The 25851-nt window shown below is 52.1% G+C and overlaps 1 protein-coding gene across 7 annotated transcripts in view; it reads right to left on the bottom strand.

The window, feature by feature from the left end:
- Window positions 1-25851, bottom strand: part of LDB3 (LIM domain binding 3) — a 69189-nt gene that overhangs the window by 13306 nt on the left and 30032 nt on the right. For 2 of the 7 annotated variants that reach the window (XM_009214455.4, XM_009214456.4), the window contains 5 exons: window positions 17103-17291; window positions 13768-13913; window positions 6806-7274; window positions 5434-5614; window positions 4731-4851 (listed from right to left, as the gene is read on the bottom strand). In XM_009214455.4, the coding sequence (XP_009212719.2) occupies window positions 4731-4851; window positions 5434-5614; window positions 6806-7274; window positions 13768-13913; window positions 17103-17291 (1106 nt within the window). Of the gene's footprint in view, window positions 1-4730; window positions 4852-5433; window positions 5615-6326; window positions 6415-6805; window positions 7275-13767; window positions 13914-17102; window positions 17292-23442; window positions 24248-25851 lie in introns of those variants that run through there. The other 5 variants (XM_009214457.4, XM_009214458.3, XM_009214461.4 and 2 more) reach the window with 3 other exon arrangements.

Raw genomic sequence — 25851 nt, 5'->3', positions numbered from 1 at the left:
AGAGAATCTCTGCAATCTTTTGTGCTAGACTGTACTTCAAGGAAGTCTTCATCCCCTGCCTACCCCAACCAAGAGTGATGAGATGGCCTTGCTGAAGGCTTTCTCTGGGCTTCCCTCCTCCATTTATCCATGTATCCTATCCATTCATTCATCACCTCCTTTTTTTTTTTTTTTTTAGATAAAGTCTTGCTCCGTCACCCAGGATGGAATGCAATGATATGGTCACAGTTCACTGCAACCTCAACTTCCTGGGCTCAAACTATGCTCCCACCTCAGGTTCCTGAGCAGCTGGGACCACAGGTGTGCACCACCACGGTCAGCTACTTTAATTTTTTTTTCTTCCAGAAATGGGGTTTCCCTATATTGTCCAAGCTGGTCTTAAACTCCTGGGCTCAAGGGGTCCTCCTGCCTTGGCCTCCTAAAGTACTATGATTACAGGCGTGAGCCACCAAGCCGGGCTGTGTTCCATATTTAAATAAATATAAAAATTAAATTAAATGGTTCAAACAACTAATTAAATAGTGATTCCTTCTCTTACTGGCTTTTCACAGATTAAGCTATTAAAGTGGCTTGAATTGGCCAGGTGCGGTGGCTCATGCCTGTAATCCCAGCACTATGGGAGGCCGAGGCGGGTAGATCACGAGGTCAGGAGTTCAAGACCAGCCTGGCCAAGATGGTGAAACCCTGTCTCTACTAATAATACAAAAATTGGCCAGGCTTGGTGGCAGGAACCTGTAATGCCAGCTATTTGGGAGGCTGAGGCAGAGAACTGCTTGAACCCGGAAGGCGGAGGTGGCAGTGAGTCAAGATCGCGCCACTATACTCCAACCTGAGCAACACAGCGAGACTCTGTCTCCAAAAAAAAAAAAAAAAAAAAGGTTCGAATTTACTTCTGGAATGCCTTGTCTTGCCCACTGATTAATTTTTCTGTTTTAAATTTGATTCCGTATGATTTGGAAAATTGTCACTTTGTTTTAAAATTTGGTAGCACGGGTCTGATCCTAATATATATATTTTTTAAGTTGGCATTTTTCTTCACTCGTTTCTACAAAAGGAGAACATTGCTGGTACCAAATAAAGTCTGTGCATGGGCATTTTCCACAAGGAGCATAATCTAGCTCATTTATTTATTCCTTCCTTTATTTCTCTCTTTAAGTCTTTCTAATTTTCTTTGACTCTCTCTTGTCCCAAGCTGAATTACTACCCTCGCATTTAATGGATTTTATTGCTATTGTAAAAGGATTTCCATCCATCAAATTGCGGGTGCTCTGTGTTGAAAAGGGGCTTAGTACTCTTCTAGAGCAATGATTCCCAAACGTCAGAAGCACATGGAGGGTTTGTTGAAACACAGGGTGCCAGGCTCTCCTCTAGAGTTTCTAATTCACCAGATCTGGGGTGGGGCCTGAAGATCTGCATTTCTAACAAGTTCTCAGGTGATGTTGCTGCTGGTGCTGGGACCACACTTCGAGAAACACTTCTGATTCCCACACCTAACTGAAACACCTGGGTAGGGTGGGGCACCCTATGAAATGCTGCTTCTGTGGGTCTGAGGTAGGTCTGAAAAATCTATTTTCTCTCTAGTTTGTTAAGTTCCCTAGGTGACCGTGATGCCAGGTTTGGGAACTGCTCAGGTGCAGGTTCATCTGTGAAGGGCTGACCCTCCTACCTCTCTTCCTTATATGCAGTTGTCAGCTTATCTTTGCAGCCAGCTGAAGCATTTTTCAGCCTAGACCCTATCATTCTGGCTCAATATGCAGATTTGACAGGACTCCCTTCTGTGTCTTCTTCCAAATTGTTGATTAAAATGACAAGACATAAAAATGAAGTTTCACCTCATACCCATTAGGATAACTACTATTTTTAAAAAAACAGAAAATAACAAGTGTTTGCAAGGCTACCAGAGAAATTGGAACCTTTGTACTCTGTTAATGAGTTTGTAACACAGTGCAGCCGTTATGGAAAACAGTAAGAGGTTCCTTACAAAATCAAAAATAGAACAAAATCAAAAATAGGCATGGTGGCTCATGCCTGTAATCCCAACACTTTGGGAGGCCAAGGCAGGAGGATTGCTTGAGCCCTGGATTTCAAGACCAGCCTGGGCAACATAGCAAGACCTCATCTCTACAAAAAATTATGAAAATTGGCTAGGCATGGTGGCAGATGTCTGAAGTCCCAGCTACAGGATTAGGTGGGAGGATCAACTGAGCCCAGGAGGACAAGGTTGCAGTAAGCCATGATTGTGCCACTGCACTCCAGCCTGGACAACAGAGGAGGAAATGGAGACTCAGAAGGGGTAAATAATTTGCCCATCGCCATTCAGCCTGGAAGTGGCCCATGCGGGATTCGAGTCTGGGTCTCTCCAGGTACCTAGGTCTGAAGGTAAATCTACTTCCTCACTGTCTTCTCTTAACACTAGACCATCTTCTTCCTGGATCTTCTTACTCAAAACATCATTTTTGAGAATCTTTTTGGGGGAGTTGCTATGACAAGGGGCAGCAGTGATAATGGAAATCTATCATTCTTTCAAAAGCCTCAGACACAAATTGAGGCTTATCTCAAATAATAGAAGTTATAATGCTTTTTTTTTTGAGACAGAGTCTCGCTCTGTCGCCCAGGCTGGAGTGCAGTGGCCGGATCTCAGCTCACTGCAAGCTCCGCCTCCCAGGTTTACACCATTCTCCTGCCTCAGCCTCCCGAGTAGCTGGGACTACAGGTGCCCGCCACCTCGCCCGGCTAGTGTTTTGTATTTTTTTTAGTAGAGATGGGGTTTCACCGTGTTAGCCAGGATGGTCTCGATCTCCTGACCTCGTGATCCACCCGTCTCTGCCTCCCAAAGTGCTGGGATTACAGGCTTGAGCCACCGCGCCCGGCTGTTATAATGCTTTTAGTAGAAGAATACTAGCAATCTGTATAAGCATAACAGCACTTTCTTTAACTACCAATCAATATCATATGCTCATAAGAAATGAAAGGACTGGTGTTATCTTCTCCCTTTTACAGATATAGAAACTGAGGCACGGAGTAACTAAGTGGCATGTTTCAGGTCATTCAGTTAACTTCAGAGCTGGGAAGGGCATTCACTAGTACAAGAACCCAAGACGTTTCTTTTCTTTCTTTTCTTTTTTTTTTTTTTTCAGATGGAGTCTCACTGTGTCGCCCAGGCTGGAGTGAAATGGCAGTATCTCAGCTCACTGCAACCTCTGCCTCCCGGGTTCAAACGATTCTCCCATCTCGGCCTCCCAGGTAGCTGGGATTACAGACACCCGCCATCATGCCTGGCTATTTTTGTAGAGACGGGGTTTCACCGTGTTGGTCAGGCTGGTCTTGAACTCCTGACCTCAGGTGATTTGCCCGCCTTGGCCTCTCAAAGTGCTGAGATTACAGGCGTGAGCCACCGCGCCAGGCCAAGACTTTTATTTTCTAATTCACAGTCGGGGAAAGAAGTTTTAATTTTGTTTTGCTTTTTCCCTTGAGGAACTGAATGTTTTCTCTTTTCTGGTTTTAAAGTAAACTAACTTACTGTGTTTCTCTTTTTGCCCTCAAATTTGTTACCTGGTTAGTCCCTGCAGCTCTGTTATTCTTCATAATTGGCATGCTTGCTTTTACCACCTCTGATTTTCTGGTTCTACTGTCTTAGCCTTCATGTCTGTGTTACCTTTTCTGGAATCTGCTTCAGAAAGGTCTGAAGGGGAAAGTCTCTGAATAAATGAGTGACTGACTCCCACCTATCTAATGACGTGCTTTGTCTCCTGAATTTACAATAATTTACTTGGCATTTTAACATAACATATAGCATTTTGGGGGTACAGAGAAACTCTGAATTCACTCAGTGAGATTACAGGAATCTGAAGGAACATCAAAGTCTGATAAATATCATAGGGGCAGAGGAAGGGGTCTCGCATATTTGATGCTCTACATGCCTTCTCTGGTGTAATCCTCACCACGGTTCTCTAAGGCGGGTGTTTACAGATTAGGAAAGTAAGGCTCAGAGAAGGTTACTAACTTGCTCAGGATTACAAAGCAGCCCGAAGTGGAACCAGGAATAGAATGAAGGACAAAGTCCATAGCCAAGGCCTTTTCAGAATAGACCTTGTGGTCTCCAAATCAAAATAACCTGAAAGGTTTCCCAAGTGGTCATAAGATGGCAACTTGTGAGCTACATTTTTTTTTTTTTTTTTTTTTTTTTGAGATACAGGATCCTACTCTGTTGCCTAGGTTGAATACAATGGTGCTATCACAGGTTACTGCAGACTTGAACTCCTGGACTCAAATGATCCTCCCACTTCAGCCTCCTGAGTAGCTGGGACTACAAGCACGCACCACTACACCTGGCTAATGTTTATATTTTTTGCAGAGACTGGGTCTTGCTATGTTGCTGGTTTCAAACTCCTGGGCTCAAGCAATTCTTCTGCCTCGGCCTCCCAAAGTGCTGGGATTAAGGTGTGAGCCACCTACCCAACCAGATCCACATATTTGATGCATAAAATAAGCTATAGACTCTGCACCTCACTCTCCCCAAAGCTACAACCATATGGGCAGGGGAGATAGTTAACTTCCTTTGTGTGATATTAGCATGATTCTACCATTAAAAACAAAAACAAAGGTTTCTTCCAGAAATAAAGGCCTCTGGGTGGCTGGATGTGAATGGATTAGGCAGGAGTTAGTTCCCTGTGCCTGCCCCTTTCTCCCAGTCTGCAGGGCCTCCCCGCATGCCATCAAAGTGTTCCTACCTTTCTCGCAGTAGGGCTCCCCATCTTCCATGTGGAAGAGGCTGTTTCCGAAAGGCTTCTTGCAGGCCGCACAGACGAAGCAGGTGGTGTGCCATGTCTGTCTCAAGGCATGCATCACTTCCTGGGGGAAAGAGCCTGAGCTCAGGACAGAAAGCAGAAAGGGAGCGGGCTTGACTACCCCACCAGGCTCCGGCCACTGCCCGAGCATCCTACTGGGGAATAGGGCAGGAGAGCTCAGGATGCAGGCCTCGGTCACTCTGAAGAAAGACCCAGGGGCGGCAGAGAAGGGGTTGTCACTCTCCAGCTGGGTGCCAGGTCTTGTGCATTCTTACATAAACTGTGATGCTTAATCCTCCCATTAAACCTGGGAGGAGGTACTGCTTATTACTGTCATTTACCAGAGGCATTGAGGGTCAAGGCCACATTCTGGTGAGTGGTAAAGTCAGGTTATGAAGCAATCACTTGCTTTGCAGAAGTTCCACCACCACTTCAAGCTGTGTGGTACAGGCGCACAATCATCTCTTGCATCAAGTTCATTTATCCCCAAGTTTATTGGTGGCAAACCAATTCCCTTTCAGGATAAAAATGGAGTTGCTTTCTCTCTGTTACCAGCAACTTCTTGGCTTCCTAATGGGACCCCATGATCTTGGGGAAGGGCTGGGGAAGAGACGTGGGTCAGAGGAAAGGGAGGCTGTCCACTTACCCCCATAATTTTGGTGTTGCACTTGGCACAGAGTGGGGCAAAGAACTGCTCATAACATCGCTCACAGTAAACGTTGTTCTGCTCTTCCACAAAGCACACATCTGCCAGGGAACTCTTGCAGTAGGCACAGTTGAACTCCTCAGGGTGCCAAGAACGGCCCATGGCTACCAGAAATGGGCCCCTGGGGAAGCAGAGAATGGCACCCAGTAAGGCAGCCCCCAGAACTTGGAACTAGGTATTTCAAGAACCCCAACACTGTTTATACTTTTACCCAATAACTCTGACTTTTGTGACTGTTCTGATGAAGTAATGTGAAATTCAGAGAAAGCTCCATGCAGAAAGGTGATCATTGTTGCATCACTTACAATAAAGAAAACCAGGAAGCAACTCAAACATCTACCAATAGGGGACTGGGTAAACATATCATAGAATTCAGTTGACCACTGATAATGATAGTAAGATATCCAATAATGATGATGCTGATGGCTAACATTTATTAAGTGATTACTGTGTGTCAGGTTCTAGTCAAGAGACTTTTGCATTTATTAACTTGCTTAATTCTCACAACAATCCTACGAAGTAGGTACTATTATAATACCCATTTTTAGATAGGGAAACTGAGGCACACAGAGTTTGAACAACTTGTTTAAGGCCATAGGGCTAGTAAGTGGTAGACCCAGGATACAAACCTGTATTGTCTAGCTCCAGGTTAGCAGTCAGAACAGTGGGACTACAAGGACATTTCTTTATATTCTAATTTTTATTTTTCTGTGTTTTCTAATTCTTCACTAATGAATATGTATTACCTTAGTTTTAAATAAAAGTGTATTTTTCATGCATATAAGCTCACACCACACATGCATACAAACATACTGTATTCAAACAACAGCACCCATGGTCCATGGCGTCTAAGTGTGAAATCACTTGTTTTCATTTTAGTCTGGCAGATGCCCACCAACTCCCTGAGCAGCCCAGGCCTATCTGTGGAAAGACCCAGAAGCAACCCTAAAGGAAAACTGGGTCAAAACCCACACTGTCTTACAACATGCCCCGTAAACCTACTGACAAGTCTGGTGATTCCCAGAACTCAACCTTAGCCCAAGGGAGAGTTCCTGGCACCAGGCACCCTGCTGGAGCTTCACCCACATACCTCACGCCAACCTCCCAGCTCCCTGGGGGAGTGGGTGTCACACAAGTATGGCAGCTAAGGCTCAGAGAGGTCAGACCAGAGGGCAAGCCAGAAGGACCCGAGCCTTTCTCCCTACACCTGCCTCCTACCCCCATCTCTCCCTACCAGGGCTCAGACTGTGGACAAGAACCCCGCACACACGCCCTTCCAGTGCCCCAATGCAGGGGCACAGCTGGACCATACCGGATGACGTTGTTGCAGTGGCCGCAGAGTGGAGTCCGGCTGCTGGCTGGGAAGCGCTCAGCCCTCTGGACGGTCCCCCTGGCAAGTGGTGACACCTGGGGACCCGCCGGGGTGTAGGCTGGGCCCCCCCGGGGCAGGGTCTGCTTGCTGATGGAAGTGGTGCTCTTGCCCGGGGCAAACTTCTGGGAGAAGCTGTCATCTGTCACCCAGGGGGGACGGCTAGCAGGCTCCACAGGGCCCCCGCTATAGGCCGCCGAGGGTGCGGGGTTATAGTTGGGAGCAGGCGAAGGGGTATAGGCTAGTGCTGGGGATGGAGTGTAGGCAGGGGCAGGCGAGGGGGTATAGGCAGGGGCAGGTGAGGGGGTATAGGCAGGGGCAGGTGAGGGGGTGTAGGCAGGGGTAGGCGAGGGAGTGTAGGGAGTGGGACTGTAATTGGCCCCTGGGGACGGGCTGTAGGTAGATGCAGGCACTGCAAAAGCCAAAAACAAAACAAAACAAAACAAAACAAAAACCCCAAGAAAGGTGTGTCAGGAATTCATTCCTCCCAGTTCCCCTCACTCCCAGCCAGAGAAAAGGAAAAGGCGGCTTTAACATTAGAGCATACAATTTCAGTTTTTTTGGGAGACTTGTTCCTGAACTTCTTGATGGCCCAGATTTGAATTCTCAGCAGGGCTTCCAGAGAGCTAGAGAGCAAGCACAGCAGAGCCCTCGACATGGGCTGGAAAAGGGACATGGCTATAAATATCTGCAGCTGTGCAGGGTGGGGCTCCGCCAGGCCTTGACTGCCCAAGGCCTGCAGAAGACGGGGAGTGGGGGTGGGGGTACCTGGGCGGGAAGGGGTGGGAGTGGGTCAGCTCGCCCTTGACTGCACGATGCTTTCAGTTGCACTCTGACCAGTGATTTGACATCTGAAATACCATCCTTAGCATGAGTTTGCTGAACCTGGACCTAGGTCAGCCCTCAGGACAAAGCAGGTGACCTGGGTTTTCAGGTTCACGTTTCAGGTTTAGCTACAATTACTTTCTTGAAAAACAGCTCAGCTTGATTTGTACTGGGGGAAATTCCATCTTGGTTTGATTAGGGTGGGGGATCTTGAAGGAGGCATTCAGAGGGTGCTGGGCAGAGACTCTAGGGTGACACAGCCCAGAAGTAGCTGCTCATTTGGCCCGTGGCTGCCCTGGGGGACCCCTGTACCTCCACATCGCTTTAGTGGAAGCTGAGAGTGTGTCTGAGTGACTGTCTAAAGATTGTCCAGGCAGTCAGAGCACAGGGAAGAGAATGCACTGCCTCACTTCTACCACACCCTCCTCCAACTCCCTGAGAGCAGAAAACCGTTTTGGGCTCACAGCACAGAAAAAGCATTGCAACTGCTTACCCACAGCCCTCTTCAGCCTGGGCTCTCAACACCCAGCCAGGGCAGACCCAGCTGTACCCTGCACGCAAGATCCAGCTGGCCTCCTCTTCCAGCGAGTGAGGTTCCAGAAGCCTCACCTCATTTCAGTCTGCTCCTCGGGAAAGAGGCCTCATTCCCCCAATCCTAGGAAGCATGTTGGCACAGCCTCCCTCCCCATTCCTGAGCTCAGCCTGGGCAGGATGGACTGCACTGAGGCAGTCCCCACACCCACACCCTGCCTCTGCCTCCCACCCCACACTCCAGCCTCAACCTGGAGAGGAAGGTTTTTCTTAGGGCCCAAGACCCTGGCCCCACCTCCAGTCTCTCCTTCCCACCTGGTTCCCCTGGGCCACCTGGGGCAGCCTGTGGCTCCCACTCTGCACCTTCCACTCCCAGGTGACCCACCCTTCAGAGCTGGATGACCTGGAAATCCCTGTGCTGGGGGTGAGTAGGGACCAGGTAGATAGGATCCATCCATGTTGTTGAAGGAAGAAGAGATAAAACCCTCCACAGCCCTGCCCCGGAGCCATCCTGCCAGTGAGGCCTTCAAAAGATAATACCGGCCGGGCATGGTGGCTCACGCCTGTAATCCCAGCACTTTGGGAGGCTGAGGCAGGCGGATCACAAGGTCAGGAAATCAAGACCGTTCAGGCTAACACCATGAAACTCCGTCTCTACTAAAAATACACAAAATTAGCCAGGCACTGTGGCGAGCGCCTGTAGTCCCAGCTACTCAGGAGGCTGAGGCAGGAGAATGGTGTGAACCCAGGAGGCGGAGCTTGCAGTGAGCCGAGATTGTACCACTGCACTCCAGCCTGGGCGACAGAGCGAGACTCTGTCTCCAAAAAAAAAAAAAAAAAAAAAAAAGAGAGATAATTCCTTCTCCATAAGGAATCTTCCTCTCCTTTAGGGGTAATGAGGCACATAGCATCTGTCATCTGAATCGGTCTTCACATTATTCCCCCTTTACACTCGAGGTCACTGAGGCTCAGACAGAGCTAGTAAGTGGGAATACATCTCCAAAACCATTCATTATATCATCCCAAGCTGCCTCTGTAAAGATCATGAGTCCAATTTCTAGAAAATCTTGGTGCAACATGTCAGGGAGGAGTCATTTTCAACATGGAGGAGACCTCATGCTGTGGAGTCTTGATAGCATAGCCAAGAGCCCTGGCTGCAGGACCCAGCTCTACTACTTCCTGGTTGTGTGTCCTTGGGCAAGTTCCTTAACCTCTCTGGGCCTCAATTTCTTCATCTAAAACTGGCAATACTAATTCTTACCATCTTACAAGGTTATTATGAGGATTAAGGGAAGGTAAGAAATATAAAAGAGCTTAGCCTGGTACCTGGCATAGTGTGTCACTAAATGTGAGTGAGGATGGCAAGGATGGGGACAACATGGGTGTCAGGGTCACATGTACTGTCAGCCTGTCTCATGACCTGCTGCTCACCTAGGGAAGCCTAGCCCCGTTAGACTGGTAGGGCCGGGGGTTGTGGGAGAGGAGGGAAGGAAAATGGAACATCTTGAAGTCAGATAACCCGAGACTGAGGTCTATTCAGTGGTGGTGGAATGCCTGACGCCCTGCCTGCCCCACAGGGCATGCTGGGGACCTGCTGGAGTGACATAGTGCATGGATTTTATAAATGTGTACAGCCCAAATTTGAGGTATTGTCACCCTCCCTAACAACTTCGCAGAGAATCTCAAAATGCTGGGGGAAGAAGTGATTCCAGGAACGCCACCAGGAACAGAGAGCAGGGAGAGGTGATCTAGCACAACTTCAGAGCAGCTTCATCCCTCTGTTATACGTAAGGGGGTTCTGTGCAACATTTCCTTTCTTTCTAAAGTGCAATTCTCTGCTAAAAAAGATTAAGATTGGCTGGGCACAGTGGCTCACTCCTGTAATCCCAGCACTTTGGAAGGCTGAGGCCGGTGGATCACCTGAGGTTAGGAGTTCGAGACCAGCCTGGCCAACATGGTGAAACCCCCATCTCTACTAAAAATTCAAAAAAATTAGCCGGGCATGGTGGTGAGCGCTTTGTAAATCCAGCTACTCGGGAGGCTAAGGCAGGAGAATCTCTTGAACCCGGGAGGCAGAGGTTGCAGTGAGCTGAGGTTGCGCCATTTTACTCCAGCCTGGGCTACAAAAGCGAAACTCCATCTCAAAAAAAAAAAAAAAAAAAGATTAAGACCATAAGCCCTAATTCTGCGCTGTCCAATACATAGTGCTAAATGGCCAATGAGCAGCTGAAACGTGGCTAGTCCGACCGAGAAGTACTGTTAGTGTAACACACACCAGATTTTGAAGACACATTAATAATTATTTTATGTTGATATGTTGAAATTATATATATATATGGGTTTTTTTTGTTTTGTTTTGTTTTTGAGACGGAGCCTTGCTCTGTCGCCCAAGTTGGAGTGAAGTGGCACAATCTTGGCTTCACAGCCGCCTCTGCCTCCTGGGTTCAAGCGATTCTCCTGCCATTGCCTCCCAAGTAGCTGGGATTACAGGCACCCGCCACCACACTCGGCTAATTTTTTTTTTTTTTTTTTGAGATGGAGTCTCGCTCTGTCGCCCAGGTGGAGTACAGTGGTGTGATCTCGGCTCACTGCAAGCTCCGCCTCCCGGGTTCACGCCATCCTCCTGCCTCAGCCTCCCGAGTAGCTGGGACTACAGGCGCCCGCCACCATGCCCGGCTAATTTTTTGTATTTTTTTTAGTAGAGAGGAGGTTTCTCCGTGTTAGCCAGGATGGTCTCGATCTCCTGACCTCGTGATCCGCCCGCCTCGGCCTCCCAAAGTGCTGGGATTATTGGCGTGAGCCACCACGTCTGGCCTGATGTTTTAAATATATATAGTCAAAGAAAATATATTAAAATGAATTTCACTTGCTTTCTTTTACTTTTTAAAAATGTGGCTACTAGGAAATTTCTTTCTATTGGGTGGTGCTGTCCTCATCAAAATGACTGTTTCCACTTGCCAGGCCCTTTACGTGCATTATTTCAAGTAATTACTCGCTGCAATTCAAGGAGACAGATAATATTTGCAAGTCCATTTTACAGATGAGGAATTGAGACTTGGAGGGCTTAAATGGCTGCTTCCAAGTCATCCAGCTGGTGAACTACTTAGCTGAAACGAGCTCAGGCTGCCAGACTCAACAGCAGATGCCCGTTTAGAAACTCCCCAGGCAGCAAAACAGGCTTTAGTACGCCCCCTTTCAAGTAAATCGGGCCCTGGCCCACATTTCCTGCCTCCCTCCAGCAATACTAACCCTATTCCCCCTGCCTGGCAGTCGCTTCCCTCTATTGGAAGGCCTTCCAGACTCCCGGATCCACCTCCTTTTCTAGGCCCCCACAACACAGAGGTAACACAGAGGTCTCACAGAGGCAGACTAGAAGCTGGACCCCGATTTGACGGCTTCCTTGCCGGGGGCTACACCCACCCAGAGAAGGAACCTTCCCGGCCTGGGTGGCCCGGCCCGGCCCGGCAGCTCCGTTCCCCCGTCGCAACCCCCACTCCCGGCCGGTGGCGAGCAGGCAGCGGCGCTTCGCCGCCCTCAGCTTCTGCACCCTTCAGCCTAGCTCGCCGTCATGCCAGGAAAGACCTGATATCCCATCTCGCAGCCCCGGGGCTGTTGCTATTTCTGCGTGACGGAATTAAGCCAGTCTAAATTAGAAGGTGATATTTCATCTCTAATTGGCAAGTTCAAAAGGCCCCTATCGCACTCGGCGGGCTCGGGGATGTGTAATTAAACAAGGTGATTTCTGACTCACTCCGGGCCGGGCCCGGCTCTCCGCGAGCGCCTGGCCGCCGCCCGGCCCGCGGGCCAACGTGGCCGTCCCCGGCCCGCGCGCAGGGTCCCCGTGACGACGCCGCCGCCCGCCCCCTCCCGGGCCCCAGGTGTTCTGGGGAGCGGCCGCCCACCTCGGGCGCCAGCGATAAGATCCGGCCTGCGAACACCGCCCTCGGCCCGGAGGAGGCCCCGGGGGGAGCTGCGGCGGCGGTCCGGGGCGCTCCGGGTCCCGCGCGGGCTCCCCGCCTTCTCCGACGCCCAGGTCCGAAGAGCCTGGAGGGCAGTGGAGCGGAGAGCGGCTTGGGCCCACAGGCCCCACTTCGTCCGGGGCGCCTGCCAGCCGCCCCCGGACTCCACTTGGCAGCGGGGCCTCCCGGAGAGGGAGGTGGAGGCCAGGCCGGCTCCAGCGCGCGCCCGCCCGGCCGCCTCCTTCCCCCCGCAGGCAGGAATGAGTTAATGTCTGCGCGGCCTGGGAACCGCGCGGGGGCCCGCGGCTCCGGCTCGTCTCGCTCTCCTGGGCCTCAGCCCAGGGAGGAGGAGGAAGGAGACGCAGGGCGGGCCGGCCGCGCGCCCCCGGAGCCCTGACGCCGCCTGGCGGGCTGGGCGAAGACAGCCGGCGGCCGCCCCGGAAGGTGCCAGAAGCGCCTCCCCGGGAAGAGACGGAAATGTCCTCCTTGCGCCCCGGCAAGGCCTCGCCTCCACCCGCCGCTTCTCCTCCAAACTCCTCTCCAGCCTCCCCTCCCTGTGTCCTCAGTCTCCGCAGGGGCAGCCGCTTCCCACCGCTCCATCTAAGGCTTGTCGCTACTGCAAAACGCCACCTCGCCCTGCGGAGTTTTCACCTCAGAACCGTCTGTCCTTGCTCCTTCTCTAGGGACAGAGAAAGGCACCTCCCGTGTGACAGACGCTGTGCTGGGTGCTTCATTCCATTTCCAGAACACGAGGTGTCCATGAACATCACAGCCTGGAGGGATGAGGCGCTTTGCCTTCGACAGCAGAGCAGGCCCTGGCACCGGCCTCTGTCTGGGGCAAAAGCCGCTTCGACCACCCACACTCAACCCTGCTGTCAGCGAGCTTCATGAACCAAACCCCCGGAGCAAGGCCCGCCCTGACTCAGTGCCTGTCTCATTTTCCTGGGCTCCAGCAGCAGAGAAAACTTCCCTGGGGTCTCTCCCTGCGCCTGGATAGGACCTGCTCCCGAGTCCAGGCTCCACCTGTGCTGTTCTGTATCCCCATGGCTTCGGCCAACTCTCGCACACTGGCATGAAACGGAGAAGAGGGAGTCTCATTCTGTCGCCCAGGCTGGAGTGCAGTGGTGCGGTCTGGGCTCACTGCAACCTCGGCCTCCGGTGTAGCTGGGATTACAGGTGTGTGCCACCACGCCCGGCTAATTTTTGTATCTTTAGTAGAGTTGGGGTTTTGCCATGTTGGCCAGGCTGGTCTTGAACTCCCGACCTCAGGTGATCCGTCTGCCCTGACCTCCCAAAGTGCTGGGATTCCAAGTGTAAGCCACCAGGCCTGGTCCAGAGAAGACTTCTCTGTTCTCCTTTGCTCTCCCTTAGAATCATCCACTACTTTCTTGCTCACCTGTCTCCCCCGGGCCAGATGCAGGCTCCATAGGATTCTGACCCACAACTGGAGGATGGAGGGTGGAGCCTCAATAGCAAGACCTCGCTTCCCATTCTTCTGGGGATGTGACCCCAGAGCCATCTCTTGGCTCTTGCAACTCCTGGAACCCACCCAAGGCTTTAGACAGCCTCCCCTCCTGCTCTGCCTCTTACCTGGCTGGTAGACAGAAGGCCGGATGCTGGCAGTGGTGACAACCCGGGGCTTGGGTGCAGGGGCGGCGGGGCCCTCACTGTAGCTGGTGTGAGTGGCAGGTGCTGAAGAGGCGGCCATTGCTGGGCTGTAGGAAGAGGCCTGGGGCCTGGAACCAAGGGGGGAAGGGTTACACCCAGAAGGACACCCCCACTGGGGCCTGCAGCCGAGGCAGGCTGACTCCCAGGTCTTCAGAAGCCTCTGTGAGGACACCTGACAGAGACATTTCTTGGGAGCTGCCAGAAACTTTGAAGGAAGGACCATAAGGGTCTCAGAGGGGAGGAGGGTGTTCCTTGGGTGGCTAGTGCCACTGCCTTTGGAGAGAGGGAGAAAAGCCACCAGCCAGACAGGAGGACACCGGGAAGACCCTTCACTGTCGTGGGGAGAGACGGCCCAGGTGGGACTGTGGAAGAGCGCAGAGGTAGGGGAGAGGAGAGAGATGGCGCTGGTCAGAACTACCTACCCCCATGACCTCGTGGGGCACCTCAGCCCCTGACCACCTGGCCTCTTCTGCCTACTCTTTTCTATTGTTGCTGGAAGGAGCAGCAAAGTCTCAGGTTTCTGGGCACAGATACTCCAGGGAGAGCTCAGGGGAAGTCAGGAGACACCCGCGCCGCTCCCCGAACCCCGTCTCTGCCACTCAAGGACCCCCTCCCCCCAGCAACACACACCTTTTCTGCATAGAGTTCCTGTTGTCCTCCTCTAACTGGGTTAGTTGTCAAGGGGCCTAGAATCACCTTTCCCCATGTGTGGCCCTGGGACAATGGGGTCAAAGAGATTTTTTTAAAAAGTGTCCTAGTTCATTACCCTCAGCAGAGTATGTGCTTGGCCTCTCCTCCCAGAGAGCTGAAGGCTCCGAGAACTCCTGGAATCCAGCCGCCTGTTGAGCCTTCTCTGATCAGCGTTCCCCAGTTGTATTTGTTTATAAAATGCTTTTCTTCATTTAAAACTAATGAACACTTTGCAAAACACATCCCTGGTCTTTCAAATCTCAAAGGGGACCACATGCCCACACCCAGGGCAAGTGGGTTATTGCTGGAGGTGCTGGAGAAGTGAGTCCTGCCTGCCACCCCCACCCACCGCCCCATGGCTTCCTGCCTTCCTTCTGTCTGTTCCTCAAGGGCCCGGGCCCTGCTGGGCAGAGCTGTAGGATGAGGAGTGCCTTCCTCTCCGGGGCTCTGAGAAGGGGGGGGCCCTGGGATGAGAACCCACCACCAAGCTTCTGAGTGGATCCAGAGAGGTCTGAGGGGCTGTCCCAGACAAGGTGGAGATAAAATGAGCCTCAGGTAGCCAGCATCCCAGACCTGGAGGCTGTGCACACTTGCCCTGTCAAGCTGCCTAGTTTCTGGCTGAGTGAAGCCATTGTCTCCCCTCCCCAGGCCCACCTGCCCTTCTCTGGATAGATTTCTGTGCTGAGATCAGCAGAGTAGGGGTCTCCATGGAAGAGGAAGAGACAGTGTCCAAGGGTTGCCGGGCTTCCATAGGGATGGGGGTGGGCCAAGGGGCAGTGGTCTTAGCCGGACTCCATCAGTGGAGGACACTTTGCCCGCAGCCCAGGAGCTACAGGTCCTGAGTCAGGGACTGGCTCTGGGAAAGGGAGCAGAGGCTTATGGCATCCATTGAAAATTCTGAAGCCATGCTCCCATGAAAGGCTGGGGGGTCCATTTGCCTCCCATGGGCTCCCCCAGCTCCAGCTCCATCCCAGCCCATGTGTGAGGAGGGGAGGTAGATTTGCTCAGAGTACAACCCCGTGACCCCTTCTACTCCAGCCCCACTCCCCGCTGGGCAGCCCTCTGTGCCCCTCTCCAAGCTCCACCCAGGCCCCAGCTCTCCTGGCAAGGCAAAGGGAAGGAAGGGAGGACTCCCCCTGTCGGGGGCGTCCCGAGGGCTCCAGGAGCTCAGCCGTCAGCACGCCCAGGACACTGAGACCTGAGCCTGGTGCTGGTGCCTGCCTTTGAGCAGGGTTGGGGCCCCAGGGATGAGGCTGGACTGCCTGCAGGGCTCCAGCATCTATAGCCCCTCACCATTCAAATTGGGAGGCTTCTTCCCACTCTACAAGAGACATTTCTTGCCCTCCTCAAAATCTCTTCTTTGTGCAGGTAGCAAGGCCTTTATATGAAGAGATTATGGTATAAAGAGGGGAAGCAGTGTCCTAAATCCCCCAGAAAACTGGGATGAAACCATCCCTGGAGGGCCAGGCTCCTCCTTCAGGCTTCAGTTGGGCTGGGGAAAGGCTGGTCTTGGGCACCATGCAGTTAATGTGAAGCCTGGGATGGGGGCAGCAGACAGGCCTGCAAGCCAGTTTGCTCATATCAATCCCACCTCAGGCTGCACCATGGACCTACCCATTCTGATCCAAGAGGCATGTCCTCCCCAGCAAACCCTGGGGGCCAGGGTGGGAGACTGGGACACCTGGGCTCCGACCGCAAACACTAACTGGCCAACTCTTGGAAGCCCAGACAGAGCGGGCCCCATCCAGCCTGATGCGCCACATGGCCACTGCAGAGTGACCTGTCAGCCTGGCCCCTCTGCCTCCCCTCTTCTCCCCTGGCCTTTGGTCTCTGCCTTGTTGGGTGTCTAGGAAGGCAGATGCAGGAACTCACAATACTTGTGTCCTTTGTATGTATTAGGTGTTTTACAGACATTTTTTCTATCATAATCTTATATAATAGGTGTTTGGTAAACATCTTAACAGACGAGGAAACTGCAGTTCAGAGAGCTTCAGTCAATTTTTCAAGGTTACACACAGTAAACTGTGGAGCAGATATAAATCCCACTATACTGGGTGCCTCTGGCGTTAACATGCTTCTCCGAAGAGAGGGGAGGGGAAGTGGGAAGTTCATGGCTGAACTCTGACGAAATCTGACCTGCCTTCCCTGCCCAGCTCCAATGCTCCCTCCTCCATGGAGCCTTCCTTGATTTCTCCAGCCCACAGGGATGACTTTCATTCTACCTAATCTGAGTTCCAGGAACAAAGACTTTTCACACAGTCCCCTTTTGTTAGCTAACACTGTGTGTATGAGTGTGTGTATATGTCTGTGAGAGAGACTGTTACCTCCCTCACTGGTATATGTGTCCCTGGGGGGCAGAGTGACAGTCCCTGCTACAGTGGTGCACACCCCTGAAATTCACCCTCAGCTTCCCCTTCACACTCTGCACCAAGCAGCACTGGCCTTGGCTTCTTCCAGGCCTGTGGGCCCTAACTACCTTGGACACAGCTGGCCATAGGTGGACCCAGAGTGGGGCGTTTCCTGTCTCCCTTCCCCAGGGTCAGGCCCGGCACCTGTGGGCCAGTTACCTTGGGCTGTCGGCAGGACTTGAAGCAGGGGCTGTGGCGGCGGCAGAGGTGATGGCAGCGTGGGCAGCAGCTGTGGCCAGGGGTGGCGAAGCTGCACTGGGAGAGGCAGCAGCAGGCGGCTGGGCAGAAGCGGGCAGCAGCGGGGTGGTGGCCTGGCTGGTGCACACTGGCGCATGCTCAATAGGGGTGCTGATGAGGTGGGACCAAAAAGACAACAGGTCAAGGGAGCCTGGAGACCCCATGAGGCCCCTCTGCATGGGGGCAGGTGGGTGCAACAGAGGCAGGCTGGGCAGAAAGCGCCACCTGCCTTGCAAACAGAGTAGGATCCTCAGAGGGTATGTCTTCCAGCTCAGGGAAGGAGCTCCTCCAGGATCCCGGGAGCAGAGGCTCAGACCACAGAAGGGTCCCAATAACATCAAAAACTTTTTCAATCCTGGAGGCATTTCCCACCCCCACCTCTCAAATTTTTCTGTCCTTCCTAATTTTTCTTTTTCAGCAAAACAGTGTGGTAGAAAAGCCGATGGAATTACCCACCCAGGTTCCTCCCTGATCCTGTTTTCACCCTTCCCCATTCAGTCGAGGGCATGTGCTACCTTGGGAAGGAATGTTACAGCAAAAAAAGCAGAGTGAAGATATTTGAGTGTCAAGGACTTAGGCTCTGGAGTTGTGAGAACCTAGGCTTTGGGCTCTGAAGGACTCAGCACCAACAATACAGATGGCTGAAAGCTACCATGGCAGACAGAGCAAGGTTACCTGGACAAAAGTGGGCACTGTGGCAAGGGGATTCAAGAATAGAAGCCCCTGTGTTCCTTTTCAAGGTCAAACCTGGGGAAGTGGCAGGACAGGGTTCCCCATGCCCATGGTGAGGGGCCAGACAGACCTGAAATAGCCCAAAGATTCCCATGCCTCTGTGTGGCCTGGGTGCCATAGAGAATTTACCATGCACCCAAGAGTGACAAGAACATGGTCCTGAGCACCTGCAGATCTGAAAGACCTTGTAACTGGGAAAGAGAAAGGCGATCACTCTGCAAGTGTGGACCAGATGGGTTGGGGATGTCTCAGCAGATGCCAGTGCAGGCAGAACCTGACAGAGGACCAGGTATGCCCACACGCCCCCACCCTGAGTGCCTTGGCATTCTGTAAGCATCTCTTCCCTAGAACCACTCTAGAAAGACAAGAGCAGTCAGAGCTGGGTGGCTAACTGTAAAATGGGATGGGCAGAGAATAAAAATTAAATTATAGGAAAGCAAAGAAATGCACATTCTTTACTCTTTGATTTGTATTTGCAACAACAGCAACTGGATAAATGCAGCTCCTGCGAGTGGGAATGACTCCCCCCCATTTTATGCCGTTTTATTGACCTCATGCTATGTGCCAGGCATGATGATGTCTTTCCTTCCTCACAGCAGCCCTCTGATGTGGGTATCATGGACTCTATTTAATAGATGAGGAAATGGTAACAAAGATAATTCAGTTGCTCAGAGTCCTACAACTTATCAGTAAGAATAGCAGGATCTGATTGAGGGATGTTGTGATTTGAATCCTTAACCGGTACCTCGTGGAGGAAGAAATAAACCTCTTGTTGTGTTGTGATCAGCCAAGTAGAATCTTTCCCCAATAAAAGGCACTATTCTTATTTGAAATAATTAGAATAACAATACTTTCCATTACTAAGTGGTGCCTGTAGTCCCAGCTACTCGGGAGGCTGAGGCGGGAGAACAGCGTGAACCTGGGAGGCGGAGCTTGCAGTGAGCCGAAATCACGCCACTGCATCCAGCCTGGGCAACAGAGCGAGACTCCGTCTCAAAAAAAAAAAAAAAAAAAAAAAAAAAAAAAAAAAAATTAGCCGGGTGTGGCGGCACATGCCTGTAATCCCAGCTACTGGGAAGGCTGAACCCTTGAACCCAGGAGGCAGAGGTTGCGGAGCCGAGATCGTGCCATTGCACTCCAGCCTGGGCAACGAGTGAAACTCCATCTCAAAAAAAAAAAAAGAAAAAAAGAAAAAAGAAATTACCCTATTACTCCATGTTATCATTTCAACCTGCCTGAGCCATTGGGAATGTGACCCTCATTTTGTAGATGAGAAATCTGAGGTCCAGAGAGATTGTGTCTCTAGTAAAACATCACAAAGCTGCAAAGTGGCAGAAAAGGGCTTGAGGCCTCACCACTATAACACTTTGCAAACTTCTGTGTGTGCTTGAAGCCCCTGGGGATCCTCTTAAAATGAATTCCTAGTTAAATAGGTCTGGGGCAGAGCTGACAGTCCATATTTCTTTTTTTTTTTTAAACTGAGACGGAGTCCCACTCTTTCGCCCAGGCTGGAGTGCAATGTCACGATCTCGGCTCCCTGAAACCTCCACCTCCCAGATTCATATAATTCTCCTGTCTCAGTCTCCCAAGTAGCTGTGATTACAGGCATGCACCACCACGCCCAGCTAATTTTTGTATTTTTAGTAGAGATGGGGTTTCACCATGTTGGCCAGACTGGTCTTGAACTCCTGACCTCAGGTAATCCACCTGCTTCGGCCTCCCAAAGTGCTGGGATTATAGGCGTGAGCCTCCGCACCCAGCCGAGAGTTCACTTTTCTAACAGGCTTCCAGGTGATGCTGATGCTGCTGGCCTGTGGGCCACACTTGGAGTAGCTGGCACTAAAGGGGTCTGCCCTAGATAGGAATGCAAGCGGGCCCTGAGCTATTTGCAAAAGCATCACTGAATTGCTTTCCTCCATCTGGTGAGGTGTATGGTAAAAAGAGCATGAAATATTGTGAGAGGGTCATGGAAGAATAGAGCTGGAGAAGTGGCAAGGTTGAGGTTGACTGCCCCCATGGGAGAGAGAGTGCCATCCTTCTCCATAACTGCGTGGGAAGCTTTTGGGATGGGCAAGAGCAGTGGCTACATCTTGCCCAGGTCTTCCCTGACTTAATGCTCAGGGAGGCAGTTTCGGACAGCCCAGCTTGCAGGCTTGCAGTCGTGCCTGGCTCTGGCCCTTCCATGAGCCCGCTTGTGAAAGAACCTTGCTTCTGGAAGCCATGCCAGTGATGTGACTGCCTCAGAGAAGTAGATGCAGTCTCTGAAGCCACACCATTGAGCTGGCTGCTCAGACCCTCCTGTCAGTGTGGGCAGGTATGGCCTGGGATGGCTCAGGCTGACACAGAACACTGATCTCCTTGATCTGCTGTCCATGGCCCTACACCACACTTCCAGTAGGCTGCTGGGAAATGAGGACACTGCACAGGACCAGGGCAATGACAGTGTCCAGGCTGGGGACAGTATTCTGCAGAATGAATAGGAAGTTGGCTTTGCCTGTCTCCTTGGCTCCAATTCACTGTCAGGCCAGCTTACCTGCCGATCTCCCCAGCCAGAGCTCCAAATAAACCCTGGATTCCAGGGCATGAAGTTGGAGCTGGATGTGGGCCCTAGGAAAATTCATCATTGACCGCAGCACCAGGACAGTGATCACCACCAGGTATACCTGGGTATGTACGTAAGGGAGCCTGCTGCTTGGGGTTCTTGCTGAGTGGCATCCTCTCTGGCACCACTGTCTAAAGACACCAAGAAGCCAGGGCCTAGGGAAGGCAGAGGAGGCATTAGAGGGTGTCTTGAAGGATCTTGGGCTCTTATTCCATGTCAGTTCCTGCCTGAAGTTCCACAAGCCCCCAGAAGCATCCTGAAGGGCGCATCATAGAGCAAGCACTGTGGAGAACTTACTTGGCCCTGGCTTCATTCCTAAAGACAGTGCTGGTGAGATCACCCTAGCCTGATCTAAGATCTACAATTGCTTCCTGCCTTGGTCATAATTCAGTTTAAACATCTAAGCAAAAACCAAACTAGACCCAAATGCTCATGGCTCCTTGGGGGGATGGCGAGGCCAGGAGAAACACAGCCTGGCTATCGTCCCCTTTTCAGCTTATCTCTTCCCTCAGTCTGGTCAGCATCAAGGTGGAGCATGTTGACTGTGTGCCCCCGCTCTTCCATGGTGGCTCTTGGTGGTGGGAATGGTGGGGTTTGGTTGATGCTGTTATTGATAACTATGATACTATGTCTGGAAAGGATGGGGATGGTGGTGGTGGTGATGCTGGGTCTTGGGGTTGTTGTCACTGGGCTTGGGTCAGAACTGTTGGTGATGGTGGGGGCCTTGTGATTGATATTGACAGTGCTAAAGGGGTGGTTGCCACTATGGGGGTGATGATGCTACTTGTGTTGGATAAGATGGTGAAGCATGAAAATCTCTGTTGATTGGGTTGATGATAGAATACCAGTCAGGTGGTTGATCTTGAAATTATTCATGCTGCCACCTACCTAGTCTACATTCCACCTTGCTGCCTGGTGACTATGGCTCAGGGGAACCCTGAGCTGCATCACTTTGCCCCAGGAATGCTCCACTGCAACTCCAGGGCCCATGCTGCCATTGTGGTCTAGGTGAAGAACACCTCATCAGCTATAGTGTGAAAGGTGCCCTGCAGCCTTTGCTAGTTCCACTTTGCCTTCAGAATGTATTCAAAATCCCATGGCCTGGGAGTCTAGATGCAGACCACTGCTAACCATGACATCCTCTGCATTCTCTCCATTCCAACCAAAATGATTAACTTGGGGTTTTGGGACACCACTTCTCATCAGCATCTCTGCTTAGAGTATCTGCCCAGCCTTTTGTATCTACTTCCACCCTAATTCTAACCATTCCTGAAGATAAAATACACTGACCTCTTCTTCCAGGAAGCCTTCTTTGATCCATCACTTGGAGGGATGCTCCCTGTCTCTGGACCATACATGATCATCCTTGCATTGGGAACACAGCTATATTGGCCCTTTCTGATTCCTTTAGCACTCACAGTAGTCAGGCATCTCCACAAATGCCCACAGACACTGGATGCTGAATGAAGACATCTTTCCTGCTTATACCGAGGGGTTTACATGGAACCCAGCCTGGGGCCCCCAGGGCACTATGTGAAGGGGTCTGGGGTAGGTGGGAAGGCAGGGCTTCAACTAGGTGGCTCCAAGAGGGCTCCTACAAGCTGGGGTCTGGGAGCAGGGGTCCAAGAGCCCACCAACTCTTAGTGGTTGGCTGAGGTCCTTTGCCAGCCTCAGGATACCCACTGCCCAGGACCTCTCTCTATCTGGCAGACCCCTGCCACCAACCCATCCTTGGGCCTTGCAAGTTCTCTATAAAACATCAGCCAAATATGGGTGTGCTCCACGAGGCCTAGATGAAGGCAGCAGGATGAAGCCTGCCTGGCCCAGGCATCAGACTGCTGGAGGCAGGATGAGGTGGGAAGCCAAAATAGGTTGGCAGGGGGCTTTAGGGAGCATCTCAGAGTGGATAGGCAGGAGAGAGTGGCCTCAAACACCACCCCCTCCTGGTGGGATTGCTAAGGTTCCTGGAGGCAGAGGGAAAGCCTCTGCCCAGGCAGCAGGACTGGGCGCAGGGCTCTGGCCAGCCCAGCCACAGAGGAGGCAGGACAGCCTTGAGGGCTGAGTCTCAGCATCTGCTTCTAATGTAAGTGCCACCACTCTCATGTCCTCAGCCTGTGATTTCACACAATCAGGGACATGGAATTGGCCTGGAGAAGCCTTGCCATCATGGGGTACTTTCTAAGCGGTCGGGCCTGGGTCAGGTGAGTAGGGTGCTAGCTAGTGGGTCACAGCTCAGCAGGACATGAGCCTGAGGCCTGGCTGGGATCTTTTTGACTGCTGCTGCCCTTTCTACCCCTTCCTAAAAGCTCAGGACTAGGACAAGGCCACAGGTGGGTGGGAGCCGGGAGCAAGACCCAGGTAGAAGCCTTCCCAGCCCTCTTGCCTCCTGACACTTGAGCAATAATCTGCCAGGGCTGCCTTTCATCTCTTCTCCCCTGAGCTCCAGCCCTGGCCCCCTGAGTTCCCTTGTGAACTGCTTCTCAGCCCAGGTGTACCCACTGGAACCCTTCTCTTGCCTCTGGACCAGGATCGAGCATAAGTAGCTCCTTCTTGCGAAAACAGCTTGCGGGGTGCCTTCTGATGGGGTGGGGCAGGACAATGGCTCAGTCTGCTGGTTGCAGCAGGGTGTGGGAGGAGAGGCAGAGGGCATTCAAGTATTCCCATACGCACTGCCCTGTGGGTGACTAAGGGTGCCCAACGGGCCTCAGCACAGATTCCTACCAGCCATCCTCCCACCCTGGGTTGCAGCTGGGCTCGGGACCTGTGGGGTAGGAGAGCAGCAGGACCAGAGCTGCTCTGGGTCCTGGGACTGGTGGGCACTACCCCTGCCCCTTTTCTGGTGGTGCCTCTCCTCTCTCTGTCCCAGATCGTGGCCTCACAGCCCCTCTCAGGTGGGACACACACAGGCACAGCATGACTGGGGCTTGGTGTGGTTCACTTCAAATCTTCTTTATTTCAGAACAAGCATGCTTATATGTACAGAAGAGAGAACTATGGAGCCAGCACACACGGTACAAAAAGGAGGGTGCATGCCCCCACCTCACCACTGCCAGGAGGGGTCTCTGCCTCATCTACCCTGGGGCTTCCACTTCCTCTTCAAAGAGCCCTATTCTGGGCTGCCCTGAGCTCCAGAGGACAGCGAGGGAGCCAGGCAGGGCCAGGGATCAGCCTCTTCCCCAGACCCTGATCTATGGGTGACTCATTCTAGGAGGGGATGAGGCCAGGAACTGAGGATGGTGGGATACTGAGTAGTGGCCCATCCATTTCCCTTGGTTCTGGGGTGTTATGCCAGCAAACCCCTCATGCCCTCTCTGGTCTACAGCTAAGGCCCTGTGCAGAGGGCAGGGGCTTGGGCTACAGGCAATTTGGGGGGTGGCGAGGGTTGCCCCGAATGGGGCAGGTTGGTGGGTACAGAGGAATTGGGAGGTTTGGTGGGTACAGAGCTGCAGGGGGCTGGGCCCCAGCATCAGCTCTGGGGAGGGCAGAGGACAGAAATGCTGCGGTTGGCCATCAGAGGTGCCCCCAGCACAGTTACACATTGTCAAGCATCACCGTGGGGCTCACATGCCAGATCTGTGTGGGGGTAAGGAGGGAGGGGATCCAGCCTGTCGGGGTGAGGGGATTCCAGGCAGCCTTTTAGCTTTTAACATTAAGGATTTGGGCTGAAAGGCCATGGTGCCAGTTGCGCAATTTGGCAAAACGTGGGCTGTTACGTTCCGTTTCAAACCTTTCCCTGTGGCACAGAGAGAGAGAGAGAGAAAGAGAGAGAGAGACAGAGACAGAAGGAGAGAGAGAAGAGAGGAAGAATGAAAGGGGTTAGGGAATGTGTTCACCATTCCCCTGTCTAACAAGTGGGGCAGAGGGCATGGGAGGGAGGGAATGGGCTTGGAGAAGCTATGGGGTACATTGTAAGTGGTCAGGCCTGGGTTAGGGCAAGACCCAGAGTCTTGGGGACCAGGATGGAGGGACTGAAGTTCCTGCCTTGAGTGAGTTGGGAGCCATGGAGAAGGAACCTGGCTAATGGCCCTGAGGGCAGACTGACTAAAGGGGGCCTCCCTGGTCCATGTAGTGAGGGCTAGGCAGGGCTGCTTTGGCTGTGAGCTCTCAGGATTGAACGAAACAGACAGGTGCACCTCGCATGATCTCTGTCCCCTAGCTGGGCATCAAGAAGGAGGAGCGCCTATCCCTCGCGATCAGGCTTGGTGGGCAGACCTGCCCCCTCCCTGTGCTGCCCTGGCCTCGAAAAGCCTTCACTGTCCCCAGAGAGAAGCCTTTGCACACAGCTCCTGCCCACGCCTGCCCATCAGGCCTGAGCACAGCCTGGGCACATGCGTGCACACCCACACATACTCACAAGGTCACTGTCACAGATAGAGGGCCAGGACTTCCGGCCACTTCCCACCAGTGGGGCCTCTTGGGGCTCAACCCACACCTGCTCAGCTGAGGGCACAGTACAGAGCAGGCAAGCAGCAGCCAGAAACGTGGGAATGAATGGAGGAAGAGAACACCTGAGAAAGGCCAGTGCCACAGGCATCAGAATGCAGGCCTTCCAGGCTGGAAGGTCCAGTCACATCCTCCAGACCAGAGGTGTCCACTGGTGGCCAAAGGGCCACATCCAGCCACAAACGCAGTATGTTTAACCTGTACAGTGCTTCCAACTCAATTTAAAAATTAATTTCTGAGTCCATACCATGAGATGCTTCTTAGCAATAAAAGGGAATAGATGAACAATTGGAGCACTCAACCACTTGGGTGACCCCTGGGAATTATGCTGATTTAAAAACGGCCAATCTTAAATGGTCCCATGCTGTATGATTCCATTTATATAACATTCTTGAAAAGGACAAAATTATAGAGATGCAGGACAGATCACAGATGAGTGGTTGCCAGAGGTTAAGGAGGTGGGTGGGTGCTGGAGGGGAGTGGGTATGGCTATAAAAAGGCAGTATGGGGCATCCTGGGTGATGGGAAGTTCTGTGTTTTGCCTGTATCAGTGTCAGCATCCTCGTTGTGTTATTGTGCTTTCATTTTGCAAGATGCTACCATTGGGAGATGCTGGGTAAAGGGAACATGGGATCTCTATTATTTCTTATAACTGCACTGAATTTGCAATTATCTCAAAGTAAAAAGTTTAATTAAGAAGTTAGTCGGGTGTGGTGGCTCATGCCTGTAATACCAGAACTTTGGGAAGCCGAGGCAGGCAGATCACAAGGTCAGGAGTTTGAGACTAGCCTGGCCAATATGGTAAAACCCCGTCTCTACTAAAAATACAAAAATTAGCCGGGTGTGATGGCATGCACCTGTAGTCTCAGCTACTCAGGAGGCTGAGGCAGGAGA

Source organism: Papio anubis, chromosome 11 (genome assembly GCF_008728515.1).
Source record: "Papio anubis isolate 15944 chromosome 11, Panubis1.0, whole genome shotgun sequence".
Classification (NCBI taxonomy): domain Eukaryota; kingdom Metazoa; phylum Chordata; class Mammalia; order Primates; family Cercopithecidae; genus Papio; species Papio anubis.
This window is presented reverse-complemented; position numbering and strand designations above follow the sequence as displayed.